Genomic DNA, 17565 nt, shown 5'->3' on the forward strand with positions numbered 1-17565 from the left:
AATATAATTCAAACTTCCAGATGAGTCTTCTATCTTTTTACTCCTCTCATGAAATTTTTTTTTATCTCTAAATCAAATTTATTTGTATGTGCATGTAATCATTTGTCAAATGATCACTAAATGGGTTATAGATCTAATGTGTGTAGGTATTGCAGATGTTTTTCACAAAAATATTCAGATTAAAAAAAAGTATGAACAAATAAAATCTTTTGTTGCATTGAAATAAACAGCATTACTATTTTTTTGTAATGAGTAAGCGAACTAATTACTTTTTCCAGCATTTCAATGCCATGACTGTTACTGGCAATAATATGAGGTGTGATCCCATTAATCTAATTCACCGCTTTCAGCTTGGTTTTTCATCCTCAGTAGTCCAGCTGAGTCAGTGAAGAATCAAGTTTGTGTACAGAAAGAAGGAACCGTGTTGGTGCAAACTACGTCACCTGCCGTGACAGAGATACAGCCATGGAGAGCCCTGAACATTCAAAAGCAGTTTTTGAGATGGAAGTACAGACATCTATTGACATACATCTGTTGTGTTTTATTATTCTTTTACAAGTGTAGAAATGCTATCTACAACCGCAAATCCAATTTGATTGGTGTTTTGCTTCAGTCTTCAGACTGTGAATTATTCCATGGTTGAAAATGAACCATTTATTCTGAAATCCGGAAGTGTCTTGGGGGCAGTTACAGATCCAGCTCAGATCCTGTCCCACCTGGTTATGTCCACACATACATCCACGTGTATACATATTCCTGTGGATGACCTTTCTTTTAAGGCTTGATGTGGATGAAGAAGCTGACTCTTGATACAAATCCAGATCAAAGCACACAGTTAAATTGATATTTCATGGGAACATACTGTTCCAGGTGCACATATAGACAGACTCATCTGTAGGCTGAAGCCATAAAGTTAAAGATAGCGTGTACATGGGAGTCAAGGGTCAAATGATGTTGGCACCAAATTTAATTCTGTCAGTGAAAAACAGAAATGGAGGAGTTTAATCCGTAAACACTCATACAATCTCAATTCCAAATGGCCTTTTTAGATATGTGACAAGTTTCTGGCTACCAGCATTAGGGTGAAAATACAAACAGCAGATAACTTCCAATGCAAATTACAAACCAGCTGTCATTGTAAAAAAAAAAAAAAAAGCATTGCTCCATACAGATCCTTACAGAAAAGAACACAGAATAACTTAATAGAAATTAAAACATTAATACGACAGAATAAAGTTAATAAATCATAGATCTGTAAATAATGTTTTTTTTAATCTCTATGTAATAAATAAACCGTGTGGTATCAGAATTGAACAATGAAATAAAAGACGAACACAACACACACTATTTACAGGAAAGAGTTAGTCTTATTGCCACAGGCAGTAGATCGTTCTGTCTGACAGAATATCTAATAAACAAATTACAGATAAATATTCAACTCCAAAAATAATTTGACCAAAAATAATTGTTTTAAAGGCAGGCACGTCCAGCTCTGTATTTGGTTCAGGCACATTCTTGGCCTCATTGTTTGGGGTCCTTACTGGATGCTCGGCGCCAGTCTACGGCTGTCGCAGCCGAAGTAAACACGAGAGAAATTTCTTTTAAATCAAGTTTTTTCAGCGGACTTTGCAACTTCATATGACCCGAAATGAATCTGGAACTACTAGGTAACTAATAGAATGTGGTTATTTGTTTTTTGAGTACCTTATTGCACGTCTAAACGATGCATTGTTGTGGTTAGCATCACCAGTTAGCCTAGCATGCTAACCGCAAACGACCCCATTTAAAATTAATTTAGCCTTAACGACGTTTTTCCTTCCTTGAGGTTTGTCGAACGATTTATGTTGAGATGGTTTTTAATCACGGGACAATCGAATGCCCATACTTAAATGCTATTTGATCAACTTTAGAATTGAATGAAACAGAAGTGCTAATGGTCCGCAGACTCGTTGTCTGTTGATTTACATGCTATTTAGAATCAAGTATTAGGATTTGAAAATACTGGCTGTTGCCTGTTTATATTGACATTGTTTGTTAACAGAGTTACAGCGTACAATACAATGGCGAATGAAATAATACTATAGTGAAAGGATTACAATGCGAAATCATTTATGCTAAATTCTCAAAACCTCGAACAGGTAATTGTTATGTCTCGACAATTTCTTTGTCAGTGAAGTTTTGCGATCCTTTTAGGTTTCATCACCCGGTAACATTAACTGGCACCTTTGTGTAAGGCTTTCACAGTCGTGTTGTATTCAATACCACCTAACCTGAGACTGAGTCAAAAACTGAAACAGAGAGCATCCCAAGACAAGATCAAGACTTTAAACCGAGACGAAGTCAAGAACAAGATCTTGACAATGTGGTCTTGAGACTAAGACCTTTCTCCAGGACAACAACACTGTTTAATAGATTAAGTGATTAGGAAGATTGTGACTTGATCCCCAATTTATAGAAGGAGTTTCAACAGGGATTAAAAAATTAAAAACGATTTGTATATTGTGTCTTAAAACATTATATTTTCAGATGACTCAAAACATTTAATCTTTTGTTTCTGCTGAACATTTATGTCCCATTTTTTAAGTTGCTGACTTTCATCCTGAATGTAGTATAGTTCTTTGCTTTATCCATTTATTTAGACATTATTAACCCGTTTTATTTCTTTATTAATTTTCTTCATGCATTTTTATTTTCCATGTGTAGTAATCATTTTACATTTCAGAGTGTTTATCACAATGAAACAATAGGAGCAGAGATTTGTATCCAGTGGTCTCTTTGCCATTGATTTATTGGTTTATTAATCATTCTTTGTTGTTGTTCATCTTCTAGAGTCATTTGGGCAGAACTATCCAGAGGTAAGCCTCCTGTTTATAATATGAACAATAGGGCTCTATGTTGGATGACTGGAAATCGTCTTAAGTGCTTTTACGTATGCAGGGATCCCGCATGTGTAAAATCCTCTGATTTTGGTAAATACAGTGTTTGACATTTTCTAGTTACTATTTAATTGTGTTTTTGTTGTCAGGAGGCAGATGGCACCCTGGACTGTATCAGCATGGCCCTCACCTGCACCTTCAACCGCTGGGGGACCTTGCTGGCTGTGGGCTGCAATGATGGCCGTATCGTTATCTGGGACTTCCTCACACGAGGGATTGCCAAAATCATCAGCGCACACATTCACCCTGTCTGCTCTTTATGGTGAGATCCAACATACAAAGTGTGGGGTGATATTTGCTTTGCCTGCTTCGTTTCAGAGCAAAGACTTTTTTAAGACTTAGTTTTTTAATTGGCCACTCCTCTCTGGCTCCTTGAATAATTACTTGAAAGTCAGTGAACGTATTCCGTAAATATGTTTTTTGGAAGGTTTGACTGAATGAATGAAATGCTTGTTGAAGTTTGTCTAATTTTACACCTGTTACATTTGTGGCTAAATGATCACTCTGATCTGTTTTCAGATCATTTTCTTTGTACTTCCTTTGTTTTTCTTAACAACACTGGCCTGCTACTCTAAAGATTCCTATGGGGTGCACTGTGCCCAGGTGCACCACATTGACTACTCCTACTTTAGACCAAATAAAGCCTTGTCTTGTAAAGTACTGTTGATAATTCTCTTAACTGCTGAAACACTAAATGTCTTTGGTGAGGGCTGGCTCCCCCAGCAAAACCCATTCTTTTCTGAACATTTACTCAGTTTAATACATAAAAACGGTATTTAATTTCTGCAGCTTGTCTCATCCATTTTCATAGAGCGGAAAGAATTAAGAAACCAAATTTTGCTCATAAATAATAAACACATCAAATCAATTAAATAGAGGTTTAAATGAGGCAAACATCAGTGTTATATGTTTATTGTGTGCACAGCTGGAGTCGAGACGGTCATAAGCTGGTCAGCGCCTCCACAGACAACATCGTCTCACAGTGGGACGTTCTGACTGGAGACTGTGACCAGAGATTCCGCTTCCCCTCCCCCATCCTGAAGCTGCAGTGCCACCCCAGAGACATGTGAGTCACCCGCTGATATCTGTGAGCTGAGAGCCGGTGCTATTGGTCAGGATCGACTGACAGCAGCATCTCGAGATTTTGAGTTCTGTCATGTAGATCGGCAGCCCACAACCTTTTTTGCACCATGGACGGGTTTGGATTATGTTTAAAAGCGGATGTAAGCGCTGGTGGAAGAGAAGCATTTTTAAGAATAAGACTCAGTGCAGAATAATGGCAATTAAAATGTACACTTTGAAAATAAAATGTTTTATTCTCTCTTTTTGGCCTGATACTAAATGTTCCACGTACTGGTCCGCAGCCCGGTGATTGGGGATCCCAGCTGGACATTTGAAAGTGCGACTTGTGTTTCAGGGACAAGGTGCTGGTGTGTCCCATGAAGTCGGCCCCGGTCCTCCTCACACTGTCAGACTCCAAGCATGTTGTTTTGCCGGTGGATGACGATTCGGACCTGAATGTGGTGGCAGCTTTTGACAGGCGGGGCGAGTACATCTACACTGGCAACGCCAAAGGAAAGGTCAGATTCTCCATCTCCATCTGCATTGAGCTACATTTCATTAGAGAAATGCATTGCTTACAATTTCAGTGTGTATAATCTCAACAATATCTAACTCAGATGTTTACCATTTTGCTCTCTCTTGTTACATTGAAATAAGTTGCTCACTTCTTCACCATCGTCTCTCTCTTCATTTGTCGTTGCAGATTTTAGTGTTAAACACAAACACTCAGGAGCTGGTGGCTTCTTTCAGAGTGACAACCGGTACCAGCAACACCACTGCCATCAAATCCATCGAATTCGCACGCAAGGGCAGGTGAGCGACACAAGGGGGCGTTTGTGTATTTACACCCGGGCAAAATGTGAACAGCATGATAAAACACACCGTCTGTCACAGAATTTCATGCAGGACTTCTGGAAGAAATATGTTGAATCCTCAATTCCAACTCAGGATTTCACTAACCTCCATCCGGCCCCTATTTCCACCTGCCGCGTTTTTCCACAGCTGCTTCCTCATAAACACGGCGGACCGGATCATCAGGGTGTATGACGGCAGGGAGATTCTGACCTGCGGTCGGGACGGCGAGCCAGAGCCGATGCAGAAACTACAGGACCTGGTCAACAGGTACGTCAGCACGCCGTCTCATCTGATTACACGTCTGGGCGTGCAGTCGACCTGGCTAGTGTTAGAGAGCTGTAATATTCAGCTGCTGTCACAGTTCATCTCCTCATCCTGTGTTTTTCTGCGGTCAGGACTCCTTGGAAGCGCTGCTGCTTCTCTGGGGACGGCGAGTACATCGTGGCCGGTTCAGCCAGGCAGCACGCCCTCTACATCTGGGAGAAAACCATGGGGAACCTGGTGAAGATCCTGCATGGAACCAGAGGAGAGCTGCTGCTGGATGTCGCTGTAAGGACGTCCATATTTACAGCTCCGATCTGTTTTCACGTTAAATCATTCACACTGACAAACCTTTGTTTGACCTCTTTCAAGTGGCATCCTGTCCGTCCAATCATCGCCTCCATTTCCAGTGGCGTGGTTTCGATCTGGGCTCAGAACCAAGTGGTGAGTTAACACCGAAGGGAAAAGCTCAGGGCATCTAATGTTTCTGACGTTTAACTGAAAATATTTTTTTTTGGTTCATATTATCAGTAAAACCGTAGAATTTTAACCCAACTGCTTGAGTCGTCACTGAGTGAACGTTTGGTTTGGCTGCAGGAAAACTGGAGCGCTTTTGCCCCAGACTTCAAAGAGCTTGATGAGAACGTGGAGTACGAGGAACGGGAGTCTGAGTTTGACATCGAAGATGAAGACAAGAGTGAACCTGAACAAACGGGTAAATGTTCTCTTCTGGCTCGCAGAAATCTGTGGTGAAGTCGGTTTGATAAAATCTTCGTTGAACAAATAGAGTTTAGAGTTTAGATGAGAAAAAAAAATACTCAAGGTGGTTTGACTTACTTATTCGGACTTATTTGTTCATATTTACCCAGTCCAGGGCTGTGAGGTGACGATATTTTTCTGCTTTGGCTGCTTTTCTCCCCTTCATCTTCCTGTTCCAGGTGCCGACGCAGCAGAAGACGAGGAGGTGGACGTCACCACCGTTGATCCCATAGTTGCTTTTTGCAGCAGGTGAGAACAGAAACGACGACTTATTGCATCGGAGCAACACAACACTTCAGTCAGTACAGAAGTAATTGTAGTCTAAGTTAAATATCGTGTGTGTGTGTGTTGTAGTGACGAGGAGCTGGAGGACCATAAGGCCCTGCTGTACCTGCCCATCGCTCCCGAGGTGGAAGATCCGGAGGAAAACCCCTTCGGTCCCCCTCCGGATGCCTCGGTGCAGGCTGCTGGGACCGAGGATGCGGCGGCGGGAGGCGATAAGAAGCAGCGGCAGCCTTCGTCTGAAGGAGGCCCGGCCAAGAAGAAGGCTCGAACGACCACTATTGAACTGCAGGGGGTGCCGAGTGACGGTGAGAGCAGGGGACTCAGGGAAAGTTGAACACATTCAGTAAAATAGATTGACGTAGTCATTACAGCCTCAAAACAAACACGGCCTGGACTTTTTTAATCTAAATGATCTCATCAGCTTTTACAATATGGCAAAGTGAGCCTGTGTTTCCGCCCTGTCTCTGCTCAGAGGTGCACCCCCTGCTGGGCGTGAAGGGCGACGGCAAGTCAAAGAAGAAGGCAGCCGGTCGGCCCAAAGGCTCCAAAGGTAAAGACAAAGACTTCCCCTTCAGGCCCAAGCCTTACAGGGGCGAACGGCCCTCCTTCCCCGGGGTGCCCGAGGCCCTGGGCAGCTCTGGCCTTGGAGGCGTAGGAGGAGGAGGAGGAGGAGGAGGAGGAGGGATGAAGGGCAGGGCAGAGGGAGGCCTGGTTCCAGGTAAGCATCCCACCTCCCCTGTTGCTGCTGCCGCTGCCGCCGCTGCTGCTGCTGAGTCTGGGAGCTCTGTTAGCCCCGCTGCCCTGCTAGTCTGACTGACACCCCACCACCTGTGTCCGAAGCACTGCCCACCCCCCCACCCCCCACCCCACCCCGATCAAACAGCTGACTGACAGAGACCCGCCTGCTGTCAAGCCACAGTCTGGAAGTCTCAACATTCACAGTGTGTCTAAAAAACACACTAGATCTGACGTGATTCAGCTCGGTTCAGAAACGGTAATGAGAAATCCTTGTCAACACCGAAGAATCTGATTTTATAAATGAGAAATATTTTCTAGGATTAACTTATTTGTTGCATTTTTAAGAGTTTCTTTTTTTTTTTTTTTTCCCCTGAAAATTACTTGGACCTCATTGTAAAGAAACGTCGTGTGAACGTTGATCCCAGCTGCTCGTCAGGATGAAACAACAGCTCAGAGTTCAGGAAACAACATATAATTAAAAATACTGTCAGGTTGCCTACTTTAGCTTTAACAGCAGAGTGGGAAAAAAGAAAAACAGATCAGTTGTACAGTTTATATTCAAAATACCTTCAGATTTGAGTTTTATTTCCTTTTTTGACAAAACGGCAACAGGCAACATCAGCTCATAGAACCGGACCGGGTGGGTGTGAATGAGCTGTCCTCGGTCCGATCTGGCTCCGGCACAGTGGATGTTTGACCCTCTCACCCCGACTGTGGCTTCTCCCTGGTTTAACCTCTGCTGACTGCAGCCGCCCTCCTCGCTAATTTGCCGCGCCGTGAGCGCGGGGGCTCCGGGCTGCGGTTGGCAGACGGCTGTCGACGTGCCCGACGGCGGGGCGGGGCGGCTCGTCTCCCCCGCGGGCCCGCCGACTCGTCTGCATCTCCTTCCTGCTTGGCCTTTGACCCTCCTGCTCCCACTCCCGCCTCGCTCCTTTGGGCTTTCCGTGTGACGTAAATGTTTGTCTGCTCGGACTCTTCCTGATTCCCGATTGATGCGGCGTCACGGCCACACAAACTGTCATAAGTACATCTAACCTTGTTACACTCGTTACTTTAGACTGATATTTGAAAGTTATTAACAGCTTAGAAGCTTATTAACATCTGTAGACAGAGTGGAATTAATGTGAAAATACTGAAATGATATAACACTATAGTATATATACAGTATTACACTACTATATTTGGAAATAGATGATTACTGAAACAAGGGAGTAGAAGAATTAACGAGTGTTTATATCCATGAATGTAAGAATTAAATAATCTGGATATAGTTCAGTGCATGCAGAAATAGGCAAATAAATAAATGAGCAACTCTAAGTGAATAACTTAAATATATTGAAAAAAATTACAGGTGGAAAAATGTGACATGAAATGAATAACTGCACATCAGTGAATACATAAGTCTAGAAATAAGTGACCTAATGAGTCGATGAACAAATGTGGAAGGAAATCATTAGAAATGTAAGTGAATCAGCAAATGCACAAATGAGTGGAAACAAGTAAACAAATAAAAATAACCTGAAATTACAACAGATAAATGTGGATTGGAAATGCAAACAAATGTGCAAATAAATGAGTGTAGAAATGTGGAGATTAAATCAATGTTTAAATATTTGAATTATAGAAATGAATATCCATATGTTTGAAATCAAAAATTAAATGTAGGAATACATATATTAACTTAAAAATGAACAAACATTCAAACTATTCTAGTGTAATAATAACTTTCAGTTATACTTCATGTCCACAAGTTTTTTTGTGGCCATTCACACTTTATGAACTGATAATGAGATTATTCTGAATTGATTGATTCTTATCTGATGTAATTCTGTGCAGCCTGTTTATTTGTCGTCTGTCAGTGTGTGGAGCAGCGTGTTGCTGTTCGAGTTGCGTTGCTGCTGGACTCAGCCATGTTTGTTTCCCTGCAGGAAGTCTGGTGGCTCAGTCGTACAAACAGCACGACATCGGCGGGATGGACTGATCCTCGTCTGCGTCCCAGAGACTCCTAACAAAGAGACGCCGGTCCAGATGTGTGGTGTGAGACTGCTTCCTCTCCTGAACACACAAACACACACACACACACACCAGCGTCCAGACCACCGCAGCGAGCCACCAGCAGGCCCCGTCGTCTCCAGATCACACGTCCGTCTCTGTAGGACTCATCTTGTATAGAACCGCCCTGTCCCGACAGTGTGTGTGTGAGTGAGTGAGTGTGTGTTGTCTTTTCTTGTTTTTTTTTATACGTATTAAAACATGGTTTGTAAATAAATGGCCATCTGTGGTGTCGTGTTTTCAGCCTGAGCCATCAGACTCTGACAGATGATGGATTTTCGATTTTAGTGCACTTCATCTTTTACATTTTATCAGTTTCAGTGAAACACGAGAAGCAGACAGTCGCACAGTGGTACCAAACCCATGAGCGTCAAAATGAAACAGAATCGCACTGCAGAAAGTCTCGTGTTATGACAGGATCGTCAGAGAGTGACTGGTTGAAAACCCTGTAGACACACGGGGACAACATGCAAACTCGGCACAAAAAGGCCAAATGGAGCCTGGAATCGAACCGGGTAATGTCCTGCTCACCACTGCAACACTGTGCAGTGGATTCTGGAACCACAGGGTAAAAAGATCTAACTTCACGGCCATTGTTTAAAATTCTACAGAAAAAAGAATCTCAGCATCCCTGCATCCGACTGCTGAAGCTCTAAATATTAAGTCCTCAAAACGTATTTTCTTGAGCAAAAATGTTGCTTATAGGTGTCATTGCCATAATTTGGTGCCTTTTGACCATTTTCACTTCATTTTACTGGCATAGATTTATCACTTCCCCCATGACTGTTGATCTCTGTTATCTTCTTTAAGTGTGTCCTGCACATGCAGGATGTTTGTATCCCCACCTCTGAATAAACTCAAGAAAACAGATCCATACCAAGCACAGTATAAACAAAGGTTTATTTGAAATTTCCTCATATGTTTTTTTTTTCTTATAAACATTGTCAATAAAAAACAGACTTGTACTGGAGGCTACGTGGGAGGACTCACTGTGCATTTACAAGTCTTTCCTACTGTTACATACTGCAGAATGACAAAAAAAAGGAGATTACAACATAAATTAAGTTTTTTTTCACGTGTGTTTCAGACAGATTGAACACAGTCTATCAGAACATTTACATTAAAATCAAGTTTGTTAGATAAATCACAAGTGTTTCAGTAGCAAACATCATGGAGGCGTCAGAGGGTCTGAAGGTGAAACGGGAGGACAGACACACCTCCAGGAGGACCCGAGTCCTCCTCCAGCTGTCCTACATGTTCTCTCCCGTCCCCTTGATGAGGCGCTTGTGGCCCCTCTTCCCCGCCGGCCCCCGGGGCTTGGCGAAGGCCTGTTTGTGGGCGTGCTGCTTGGGATGAACCTCGTCGTACAGAAACTGTTCCGTCAGCTCGTCTCCGTCGTCGATCTCCAGCTGCACAGAAGCCAAGCGTTTCAGAGCCATAGCTATTCGTACGTGATGACCGAGTGACCAACAGGCCTCCGTCTCTCCGTCCATCTGTTACCTTTTTATTAATTTCCAGGTGGTAATCCTTCTCCACCTCCTCCAGTAGTCGACTCTTGCAGCTGGAATAAAGCATTCGCTCCTTGATGCTGCAGCTGTATCCGGGCATGGAGTAGATGAACACTGCAGAGGAGGACAGAGATATAGGAACACGTGTGTGAAGACGATCGCTTTTATAGCACACATCTACAGGGAATCAACCGCAGACACACAGATCAGCTTCATACCGACAGACTCCAGGTAGTCTCCTTCGTGGGAGTGCTTGTAAAGGAAGAAGTGGTATCTGGGCGTGTCTTTGGGGACTCTGCTGGGTAAATCTCGGGTTTCTGTGGGGTTACAGTGGACCAGCTCGATGGTTTCCTTCTCTACGTCCAGCCTCTGAAACACAGGGAAGACTCAGAACTCACAGACGTCACACTGCTTCTGATGTGAGTCTTTGAATGAATCCCAGAGTCTGCTCTCCCCGTTTCCGGTCTGAATGGGGATCATGGAGCGCTCGTGTCTTCACTAAACATCTTAACTTTGCAGGAACTCCTAAAGAAATCCTTCAGAAATACAGTCAATACAGGAGGAGGAGGGAAAAAATCAAACTGGCAACCAGACACAAAGGTGAAGCCGAACTTAAAGTGCAGCTGCCAGGTGAAGACGATCACACACACACACACACACTCGGACACAGGTGAAAGACATCAGAGCAGCAGTCAGACAGGAGGAGGGGAAGTGAAGGAGTCTGAAGCCAGAGACCGTGTGAGACATCAAACTAAAGCACCAGCGGAAAGCGACACAAACTTAACAATCACTGGAACGAGTCCTATGCTGAAGTTTTCAGAGATTTTTCTTTTCACATGAACAAACGGGCCAAGCTGAAATCCTGAACGCCATAAAACCTCCCGCCACCAAACTTTAGACCTGGCTCAGCGCAGTCAGAACAGCTGATTGTGGAATATTTTGTTACACAGGAAGTTTCTCAGCTGGACTTATTGTACAGGTAGCGTCCTGTCAATGTGTGCCGAAACAGTCTGAGGCGCTTCATTTCATACACCTGTGGCCATGGAAGAGATTAAAACATCTGAATTCAATGATCTGGAGAGCTGAGCAAATACTTCTGGCAACATAGAGAAAACGAACGACCTCTTCTCTGTGTTTTGTGATTCACATGTTGGAAACAAAAGGAATAAATCTAGTTTAGGATTCGGCCACCCTGATGCAGTTCTCACCAGCTGAATGTAGTTGACGCGTTTCTGAGCGAGCTGCTGCAGGGCCTGTCTGGCCGTCTCCTGCAGAGGGAAGGCCAGACCCTGGAGGGTCTGATGCTTGCTCTCCACGCTGATCTCTGTCTTCACCTGCAGGAGCAGCATGAAGACATTCCTGTTCACTGTTCAAGCCTTTCCAGTCACAAAGGATGATTTCTACTTTCTGTTTCATTGCATGGAAATAAATAGAAATCTTACCTGTTTAACTCGACCCTGAAAAGACAAAAAAAAGCAGCAGGTTATATTTCTGAGAAAGTTCACTGCTTTAAAGAAGCGGGTCTAAAAACAGACCCGGGTCTCCTCTGGTGTGAGTAATCGTGACAGCGTGGCTGACGACACGCTGACCTCTCACCTCTGTGATCTTGATCCTCTGGAGCTCCTGCTCTGCTGGCGTGAGCGGGGCGGGACCCGAGCACGAGGACACGTGACGCTGGTAGCCCAGCAGGCAGACGTCCTCCTGTAGCGACGGGAGGAAAGACAAGAGGCCTTTTAAAGGCAGGACGGGGCGGGCGGCGCTGAAACACGCCATCACGGCCAGAACACTCGGGGTCAGGGTGAGGTGATCGGAAGTTTGACCTCTGCGGTGCCGAACAGCTCATACTTCACGTGGCCTCCGCCGAACTCTTTCTTCACCGTGGCCCGAGTGGCGGCGTACAGCATCTTCTGTTTGACCTGCACACACCGGGGAGGGGAGGATCACTTCAGAACAAAGAGCTTCTCAATTTATTTTAGAAAAATGACAAAAATATGTAGATAACATGTCAGCGACCCCAGTCCAGAGGTCATTTTTGTTAACTTTCTCTTTTCCTCACGTTTTTATAGAAAGTCGATAACTAACACATGATCATATAGTTGTGCTGTTTGCTGTAAAATTTAAAGAATTATGAATTTCATAATCACAAAACACCATTGTGCTTTCCACTTTTACTTCCAATAAGTTTTACTTTTTTACTTAGAAATACTGGAAAAAAAAAATTTGTAAGCGTAAGTTTTGTCATGATTAAACTTTACCTCTCAGAAGCATAAATTCCGATTTTAACAAGAAGCATATATATTCTTTTAAATGTATGTTTGAGCAATATTTAGCAAAAATAAATGTGACTGTTATCAATTTTTAATTTTACAACTGATTTAATTTTATGTTAATGGTCTGAAATAAAGTTTTCACTGACTCTTAAAAGGCATAAAAAAGAGCCAAAAAAAAAGATATTTATCTTTACATAAAACCAGAGGATCCACATTTTAATATCTTATAAAAATCTTTCAGTAACTGAGTTGAAATGGGGTTAGAGCTTTAAAAACTCTTTAAAAGTATTTTTACTGACAACCTGTATGTATAAACAGAGCAACATGTGGACGTTGCGCCGTCTCAGAATGCTCTTTAACATCTTTGGTCTCCACTGTTCTGGGATCTTCTGAAATCAACACTGAAATCAATATTTCCAGCTGTTATTTCTGAGCTTCAGCTTCCTCCAGCCGATGGTTTGTTGCTTCTCAGAGTAATGCTTAATGGCTGGAACTGTCCTGCTGAGGGACTGAAGCAGGAAAATGGATACCGTGGTGGAATCGGGTTACAGGTTTGAAATCTAAATCACCTTTTTCACATCCAGAGTTAAAGTTATTCTGTCGTAAAGTTTCCTCCAGTGCTTTTCTCGCTATGCTTGTCTCGTTTGTATCATTGTGGGTCAATTTGTGGATCATCCTGCATGAACTGGACAAATGCCTGAGAGTTGACTATTGGGGATTTTCATCAGATTTGGATGAATGTGTTTCAAAAGGCATCTTGTTTACCTCCTGTTTGAATTAAAAGTGCTCTATAGATGAAGTGATTGAATGATGAGAGGATGTGAGTCTTACTGGTGAGTCCTCAGGAGACCAGGAGATGAAGATCCACTCGTACCCCAGTGCATTCTGGGAGTCCAGGCGGTAGAGGAGGTAGCATGGCGCCCGCTCGTCCAGGAGGGGAAGCAGGAAGTGATCGTAGTCCTGGTCCCAGCTCTGCTCCGGCTCTCTGTAGGCCCCCAACACCAGCTGCTCTGAAAGTCAGATCAGCGCTCATCACATACCTCGGCGGCGCTCCTATATGTGGCCTGCCCTTTACACCGGCGGCACGGGAGCTGAGCCCCGGCGGCTCACAGACATCATCACGGCCAGCAGAATGAAACAGGACACACCAGTATTCTCCCTTTTTACATTTCAGTTCAGATTTTTAAAGGTGCAGCATGTTGATCTCTGCAGTGCCACTTCTGTGTGTTTGGTGGCAGTAGTGAGTCACCGTAACACCCGGTGTGTTTTCAGTCCGGCTGCTTCGGATTTCTAGCTTGTTTTTCAGTTATTTAGAGAAGCCAGTGGAGATAAATGATCAAAAATATATATCTCCAGTATATGGTAAATTAGTTTTCTTCACCAAAACATGACATATAAATCTAGTTAATATTAAAGGAATTCAGCTGACTGTAAAGACTCATGCTGTTGATGGGGGACACTGTGTGTGTCCAGAGAACCTGGCCAAGGCCTGGCCTGACCAATGCTCTTTGAAATATCAGGGACAGCAATAAATCAGATTAAATCAAAGCAATTGAATCAGTTCGGACAACACGACTTCAGTCAGAGTCAAACTCTTCTACTTTCTACTGAACTTAAATCCATTTTTCAGGCATCTCTTTTTATCCTGATGAAATTTTACTTTTCCCTCAATACATCTGGAAAAAATATCTGTACTTTCACGTCTTTAAACTATACAGACTGACTCGATCCTTGTATTGAATGGCGAAAGTGTTTTATTTCTACGTCCAGGAAGGTTATTAAAAGAAAAACAACAGTGAAGTTATTAAAGAAAAATAATTTTAACGAAAATATTTTTCTGGCTCCAACTTCTGGAACAAGTTGGGTCATGAACTGTGTTTTAGCTAATGATTACTCTGCTGTTACAATAACAGTGGCTAGCTGCTGTTTGTGTGCATTCACACACGTGCACTGTATGTTCTTAAGATCCCAACACCAACATCCAGGATGCCTGAAAAAAATGCATCGTGCATCAATAAAATTAGAAAGTAATTTCATTTGACTATTGTAAAGCAGTTTTGTGTGAATATCCTGCTCCAATCACTACAACCATCTCAATTCAACATGCCACAAAGTCTTAACTCATGGATTTGATACAGCACTTATCCTCAAGTAACAAATCAACTTTGATGCAGTAACTCAGAAAAGCATCAATTCTCCATATGAATGAACCAGAAACATAAGAGCTCAGTTGAGGATTGCCTCACTGAGGAAATATTTGCTGAATAGCTCCTTCCTGCAGCCGTCAGTCAGTCAGTCGCGTCAGGAGACGTCGAGCCTCACAGTTAAAAATACTGCAGGATTAATTTCAGGCCAGCTCCACGGGAGCAGGGTGAAACTGAGCAACAGTGATGAAATCCAGGGAGAAACACACCCAGAAAGCCGGAGTTTGACGTCCTCGTGGGGTGCAGGGGGGGATTTCCCACCTGTCTCTTGGGGCAGGTTTCTATTTTAAGCCTCATCACATTCCTGCACTGCACACACATACTTTCCATCTGCCACGCTCTCCTGCCTTTATGTCTCCACGTTCATATCAAACTGAGTCTGGATGGCCCTTCGGAGCTGCTCTGTGGTGTTCATTTCCTGCCTGTCGCAGGTCAATCAAATGTGCTCAATCACCAGTCAGAGATCAGAGAGGCGGCCGGGTGACGGAGAACCGAGCGACACGCCAAGTCGCCGGTGATGAAATCCTCCCCAATGATCTTGTTTCTCCCCCTGACACCAAGACAAACAGTGGCGTGCGTCCAGGTCGGGTCACCTATCGCTCCAAATAACGCCAAGGACGCCCGCTGAGGTGAAAGCGCCTTCTTTATTCGGTGTGTGTGACTCCGTCCATCCATCTCTGTCCGAGCAGACTCACCTCTGGTGACACCAGCGCCTCAAACATGAGAGCAAATATTTGATGTGAGAGACACAGGCCTCAAAGATAGTCCCGAAAGATCCCACAATGCACCTGCCGTGAGTCATGTTACAGCCAGGAGTCGGTCAGACACCAAAACAAGATGTAAACACCTCGTGAACGTTTCGCTTGAACGCCATAATGAAGTACCTGGAACCCCGTTACCTCATTTTTTCACCGGTCGCTCAGCTGACGCACTGAACACCTGAGTCACGCAGCAGCTGCCGCACGACTCCCATCCTCTGGAAAAGTGCTCTGGAGCAGCTTTCCTCTGCTTCATGTACAACCACCAGCCCCTCAAGACGAGGAGGTCTGAAGGCACAAGCCTCCGAGCTGAAGTTAAAGTCGTGACCCAGAGTTCAGAAGCTGTTTTTCCTGAGAAACAGATTATTTACCAAAATTTATCACCAAATCCGTCCAACGCACATCTTCAAAACACAGAGGTTTTATTATGTTGAAATGTTGGAAAGGTAACCCTATTTCCTATTTTAGATTTTTTTTTGTTTTGTTTTTATCTCTAATTTTAGTATACATGCAATGATTTTTACCTTCTCAAACAATACACTGGGTTACTCTCCGATCTCATTGATTTCTTCTTTAATTTCCACATAATTCAACTATTTTCTTTGATATCTCTAATGGATCATATATCTTTGTATAATAACTTTTTTTTCTAAATTCAAGAATGATCAAGGCCTAAAGCACTTTTAAAAAGGAACTATTGCTAATGTTGTACACTGGGTGGCAGTGTCGAGTCATTTTAGCATCGGACTGTTTTTCGCCTGCTTTTCACAGTTTTGGTTCTTCTTCTCTGTTGGTATTTGCAGCGGTCCAGATTGTTTCTGTGCCTATGGCGCTATCTAAACCAGTGTGCAGTGACGCCTTTGGACATTTTGTTCCCCGTCCAACCTGTTACCGCTTTCGATCACTCAATACACCATCTTCAGGTGCAAACTGGCATCACACGACCCAAAACATTGAAAAACCTTCACATTTTGATGATATTCCAGCAGCACGTCACAGAGTCATCTCTGACCCGACATCAAGATGGTCGTTTTGTCTCTTTCTGCTGATTATTGTAGATTAAATCAATTTCAATTCAAAGAAAAATCTTCTATATTCCCCTTGAACAGACCAAATCCACATCAAGGAAACAGCTCTGATCGCTGCTCAGTGTAACATGAACACCAATAAGGTACAAGACTGATGATATGAGACATATCGATAAACCGCTGTGGCTCAGTGGGCTTCAGCTCAACAGTGGCAGATTTCAGTCACTTGGGTGTGAATCCAGGTTCAACACCCGGACTTCAGCCAGATTGGAGGCATCGTCTTTGTCGTCTAACTGATGGTGACCGGACCTGTTGGACTACCTGGGACGGCTCACGCCTGGCCCCCCCGTTGCAGACCCTTCCACTGCACGCCGTCCCGGTGGACTCACCGTCTTGGATGCACACCTTGATGAGGCGCACCGCTCCTCCTCTGGCCCGGGCCAGAAACTGCCTCAGTTCTGGTGTCACCACAAGTGCGAGAAACATGGCGGGTCGACGGCGAGTTCCTCCCGCCCGGAGCTGGAGATGTGGACACACGGGGAGGTTGGGCTCGAACGGGGCACGCACCGGGATAAACTTCGGTCCGATCAAGAAAGCGCTAAAGTCCAAGCGAAATCCGCGCAGTGAGAGGCCCGGTGTACTGGAGAGGATGGCAGCAGCGAGTGTGTCTGGACTGGTCTGGACGGTGTGACACTGTGAGGGACATTGCTCAAGTAACTAGGACAGTATCATGTGTGCGTAGAGAGGGAACCTGATCACCTCCGTCCCAAATTTAGCTCCCATGCACTGACTGTCCAGGCCTGAGCGCTGGCCTGTGAAAACACCAACCGCACACCCGGAGTTACTGAG

General features: G+C 43.9%; 2 protein-coding genes across 3 annotated transcripts; one reads left to right on the forward strand and one right to left on the reverse strand.

The window, feature by feature from the left end:
* Positions 1 to 1535: 1535 nt before the first annotated feature.
* rbbp5 (retinoblastoma binding protein 5) lies at positions 1536 to 9159 on the forward strand. 2 transcript variants are annotated; one of them, XM_030091741.1, is made up of 14 exons: positions 1536 to 1667; positions 2830 to 2855; positions 3026 to 3198; positions 3862 to 4002; positions 4354 to 4516; positions 4702 to 4811; positions 5001 to 5120; positions 5249 to 5402; positions 5487 to 5558; positions 5712 to 5829; positions 6053 to 6122; positions 6228 to 6463; positions 6631 to 6876; positions 8825 to 9159. In XM_030091741.1, the coding sequence occupies exons 1-14, from the start codon at positions 1649 to 1651 to the stop codon at positions 8875 to 8877; spliced, it is 1701 nt and encodes a 566-aa protein (XP_029947601.1). In that variant the 5' UTR covers positions 1536 to 1648; the 3' UTR covers positions 8878 to 9159. The 2 variants fall into 2 exon arrangements, with proteins under 2 accessions (XP_029947601.1, XP_029947602.1); XM_030091742.1 differs by having other exon boundaries at positions 6631 to 6708.
* A 770-nt stretch (positions 9160 to 9929) lies between these two features.
* Positions 9930 to 17387, reverse strand: twf2 (twinfilin actin binding protein 2). Its single transcript, XM_030092515.1, has 9 exons — positions 17106 to 17387; positions 13558 to 13736; positions 12277 to 12372; positions 12053 to 12157; positions 11899 to 11913; positions 11665 to 11790; positions 10675 to 10825; positions 10449 to 10570; positions 9930 to 10357 (listed from the first exon to the last, which is right to left on the reverse strand). The coding sequence occupies exons 1-9, from the start codon at positions 17200 to 17202 to the stop codon at positions 10199 to 10201; spliced, it is 1050 nt and encodes a 349-aa protein (XP_029948375.1). The 5' UTR covers positions 17203 to 17387; the 3' UTR covers positions 9930 to 10198.
* Between the last annotated feature and the right edge of the window lie 178 nt (positions 17388 to 17565).

The sequence above is a fragment of the Salarias fasciatus genome, chromosome 5 (assembly GCF_902148845.1).
Source record: "Salarias fasciatus chromosome 5, fSalaFa1.1, whole genome shotgun sequence".
Classification (NCBI taxonomy): domain Eukaryota; kingdom Metazoa; phylum Chordata; class Actinopteri; order Blenniiformes; family Blenniidae; genus Salarias; species Salarias fasciatus.